The 4,603-nt window shown below is 38.4% G+C and overlaps 1 protein-coding gene across 1 annotated transcript in view; it reads right to left on the minus strand.

The window, feature by feature from the left end:
* Positions 1-4,603, minus strand: part of si:dkey-22o22.2 (neural-cadherin) — a gene marked incomplete at its 5' end in the record, with an annotated part of 87,386 nt that overhangs the window by 18,133 nt on the left and 64,650 nt on the right. The window contains 2 exon segments of the mRNA XM_014018929.1: positions 775-989; positions 2,866-3,143. Of these exon segments, the coding sequence (XP_013874383.1) occupies positions 775-989; positions 2,866-3,143 (493 nt within the window).

Consider the following 4,603-nt stretch of genomic DNA (forward strand, 5'->3'; position numbering starts at 1 on the left):
GAGCCTGCAGGAGTCATGGGCGAGGTGTGGGGGGTGGGGTATGTGCTCCGTAATGAGGAAGCTCGGCTTAAAGACACATCCCAGAGGAGGAGATTGTGCTTAAAGACACACCCCAGAGGTGTTTCTGGTCCCAAAAGGCGTTTCTGGTCCCCACCTGTCGTTTTGCTCCTCAGCATGGCTTCCTAAAAACACTGCAGGATTTCTCAAACATGCATGAATGAGTCAGAGCAAGGCTTTGGGCATGTTTTTATGATGGTATAACATTATAACATGATATAAAACTCAAAAAAGTTGATTTTACATGATATTGCCCCTTTACAAAAAATCTAAAATTTACAAAAACCAAAAGACACAGCACACGTCTACTGAATAAGATGAACTTTTTGAGATATAAAAGGCTGAAATAAAAAAAACAGCAGTACAAAAGTACTTAGATTTAAAAAAATCTTAAGAAAACAATACTGTAAATGAATTATAAATGCAGTTTTCAAAATAAGTATTATGTTTTTGGGCACCGTAGTCCAGAGACAATTTTTGTTTTCATGTGATAAAAGACAATAAAGTCATCCTAAACATCAAAAATATTTCATTATTCAAATTCAAGTAATTTCGTAGATATATTCTAATCCTTACTGGCTTTTTGTATTTACTACTAAATAACTGAAAAGTCTTTGTATTCRGTTTCAGTTTAATAAAGACAACCTTTAACACTTTGCTGATTTTTTTTAGCTTAAAGAGTGGTGGTTTCACCCACCTCCACAATAATGAACCCACCTAAAGCGATGAAGTCTTCCTGCTCCCCAGAGTGGGCGAGGCCCAGYGGCCCATTGTAGAGGAGCAGCCCGTTGGCCGACTCGGCCAGGAACTCGATGGAGATGTGGCTCTGGAAGCAGGGCYTGATGGGCGGGAACCAGGCATAACCCTGACCACCGAAGCTGTGCTTGGTCTGCTGGCACTCAGGGCCATCAAACATGGGAGGACACTTACATCTGAGGGACAAAAAAGCTCTTTTTATTCATTAAGACAAGATTTTTAGCCCTGATTTTCCAGTTAAGAGCTTCCATTTCCAAAATGAGCATTTAAATTCACTTCCTGTTAGTGTTTAGTAAATGTTAGACAACCATATGTATGCTACATGTTATCTGTACGCAYTTCTCAAACAGTGATGAAGGAAAAAAAAAGATTTTATAGACAAAATTGTGGTCCTGTTGATGATTTTCTTTTTGACTGTTTATTCTAAACAGAAAAAAAGCACAAAAACAGAAACTGTCACAAAAAAAGTAAAGAAACCTTGAATTCTTMATTAAAACCAACTGAAAAGTATAAACATTTTCTCAGAAACTGACAAAAAAGTCAAAGGAGAGAGAAAAGCAGCTGCTGGGATTTTGCAGCTGAAATATTTTATCTCGTATCCAAACAAATGAAGCTGTGTGACAATTCAAAGTCAGCCTGTGCCTGTGCAGCTGATACTGAGGCGTCAGTGTTTCATGCCTGCAGATGGAATCCACGGAGTCGAACATTAAATCTTTAAAATGTTTGACAGATTTCACTTGAGTTATTCAGTCAAAAAAATGGGAAAAATTCAGCAAACTGCAAATAGTGACTGTTTGAGACAAAGTTAGCTGCCAAGGACAGGCACACTTAAAATATTTTTAGGAGCAAATGGTTTTCTATTAAAAGCAAACTGTTCTTGTTAAAAGCTCTAATTGTTTCAGCACACACTCCAGATAATCCATTGAAAGCTCAGAAAAAAACACACTAAACCAGAATTGTTAAACTCATAATTAAGCTGATCTTGAATAGAGGCTGACTGACTGTTTTCAGATAATTAAAYCCATTTTTAGGAAACCTTCAATAAACCGTAGCTCAGGCATGACTGCGTACTGATTGGCAAAGGACTCCAGAGCTAAATTTATTATTTTTTCTTTTGCAAATTGTAGTGGATTGTGACGTTTAGGAAATACAAATAGTTATATTTATTGGGGAAAAACAAATTTAACTACATAGATACCACAGAGCGGTAGCATATATAACTCCCGAAAGTACGCAAAGCACAAAAGCACCAGAACTAAGAAGTCACCAGAACAGGTTTATTGTTTTGGGTGGGGATCTGGAAGGTGGTGGTGGTGGGGTGGTCATTTGTAGGCCTGATGGATAGCCCTTCATCAGAGTTAAAATAAATAAATAAATAAATAAATAAATAAATAAATAAATAAATAAATAAATCTGAAGCTCCTACGTTGAATAGCCTTTGAATTATGAGCGTTACTGTATGTGCAGACACTGATGGAGCCCCCTCCTCAAACATGGGGTCTATTGTAAAACCGTTGGTGGGCTCAGTGTAGGTCAGACACATCTACATTCCTACCTAAGGTCATGCTGCTAGGTGCATCCTAAAATTTTACTGTTTTGGGTGGGGGTCCTGGCGGTGGGGGGGCCTCATTGGTAGGCATAATGGATAGACCCTCATGGGAGCTAAAAAAAGAAGCTCTTATGTTGAATAGTTTTTGAGTTGTGAGCATTTTTGTATTTCCAGACACCCCCTTTTCAGATGGAGCCCCCTCCTCAAATATGGGGTCTATCATAAAACTGTTGGCTGGCGCAGTKTAGGTCGAACAYTTCTACATTCTTACCAAATTTCACATTGATCTGTGCAGCCGTTTCCGTGCTACGGTTGAGCAAACATCTTGAAAAAAAATTTAAATAAATGAACTGTATGAAAACAATATGACCACCGTTTCGGGTGCGGGGGTCATAAATATCTCAATGAGTTAATAAAAAACTCTAATCATCAATGCTTTTCAGTGCCGCAACTCTATAAAGACAGAACAAAAATTGTTCTTTGATTTCTGGTTTTGCACCTACCGGTATCCCAGAGGTCCGTCCTGGCAGGTGCCTCCGTTGAGGCAGGGGTTGAAGGGATAGGCGGCGCAGGGCAGCCGGACCGCTTCCCGCCCCTTGCAGCCACACTGTGCAGTGAACGAGGCAGACAGCGACACCAGAGAGATGTTACCAGAGCTGAGGGCCACGGGGACTTGGCTGAACGAAATCTCGTTGCTGCAGCCGCCAAGCTGACTGCAGTCTGTGTGAGGACAGTCATCAACTCCCACCTGGGAGATGGACACACCCAACATGGCCTCCAACTGCACAAGATAAAAGAGTGATAAAAACTCAGATAAATATTAGTTTTTCTGAACTAAATTCATGAAGCGTAAATAAAAAAAAGCAAACAACAGGAATACAGAATCGACATTCACTTTATCAAGTTACCTGAAACTGATACAAAAACTGAAGAAAATGATCATGAATAAAAAGAAAACGGTTCACAAATTTGGATAAATTATGTCGAAAATCATCAGTTTTAAACAAAGTTGTCAGAGAATACCAGCGTCTGCTTTTGATCCCCTCTCCAAATGCATCAATGATTCATGAATTTGCTGTTATTTATGCACTTTGGTGCTTTTTTTTTTGTCATTTCATATTTTGCTGTCAGTCACTCTCAGTAAGCAAAAATTACCGGTTTCCCCACTTTTCTCTACTATCTCTCTGCTTTTAATTTATCTTGATGAGTAAGAATTTTCGTCTTTTACCAAGAGGGATTTTCTGTCTTTATCTGAATCTTTTCGAGTTTAAAAATYCAGTTAAAACTCTTATCCAAGGTGCTTTGCACAACCTCCAACTAGGACCCAAAGGTTCTCTTRGATTTCAGTACTTGTTTGGGCATTRTGAAWACAYTTTAAGCTTTTGTATTTCATTGTGTACAGTTTTCTAATGTACCTTTACTGTGACCTAATGTTCTGGTACGGACGTACTTTCATGTAAAAATCTTTTCATTGTCTCAATAACAAAAGGTCAGCTGTAAGTCTGCTCAGAACTAGAATCTATGGAACAATAATCTGTAAATTCAACATGTTCTTCACTGACTCTCCTCCTACACTGTAAGAAGTTTCAAGTCAGTTAAACTTGCAAATGAAAGTCTACCTGCTGCCTTAAAAACACGTTAACGAGGAATATCGTTGTTTAAACTCAGAAGTTAAARTTTAAAAAGTTGATTGCAGTACATTGTATTTGTTGTGTCAACATTTTTTTAAGTTGTCAAAGTTGATTTAACTGTTAATCACTATTTTTTTAACTTAAGAATGTGAGCTGAAACAATTAAAAAGTTAAAMATCATCAACAYGATAAACTTTCTTTAGCTAGTTGAACAAACACACATTTCTGTGTTAATGCAACTCAGTATTTTGAGTTAAAATTATGTGACTTTACATTTTTAGTTAAGACAATTTAAATTCCAAATTTGTTTCAACGTAATGATAGATGGTGTCAAAAAAGGGTAACAGACACCACTTGGTATCAATACACCATATATTTGATATATTTGTACGGAGCCCGCCGGGGGTCAGTGGTGAAAAAAGAAAAACAGCCGCCAGAAATCAGTGCGCACGGATTGCTAAACTGAGAGCACAGATTAGTAATCCGTGCGCACGGATTACTGAACCTTGCGCTCGGTTTTTGCAATCCGTGTGCACGGATTACTAAACTGAGCGCACGGATTACTAATCTGTGCCCTCAGTTTCTGCAATCAGTGCGCGCAGATTGTATC

This window comes from Austrofundulus limnaeus, unplaced genomic scaffold, assembly GCF_001266775.1.
Source record: "Austrofundulus limnaeus strain Quisiro unplaced genomic scaffold, Austrofundulus_limnaeus-1.0 Scaffold205, whole genome shotgun sequence".
In the NCBI taxonomy this organism is placed as follows: Eukaryota; Metazoa; Chordata; class Actinopteri; order Cyprinodontiformes; family Rivulidae; genus Austrofundulus; species Austrofundulus limnaeus.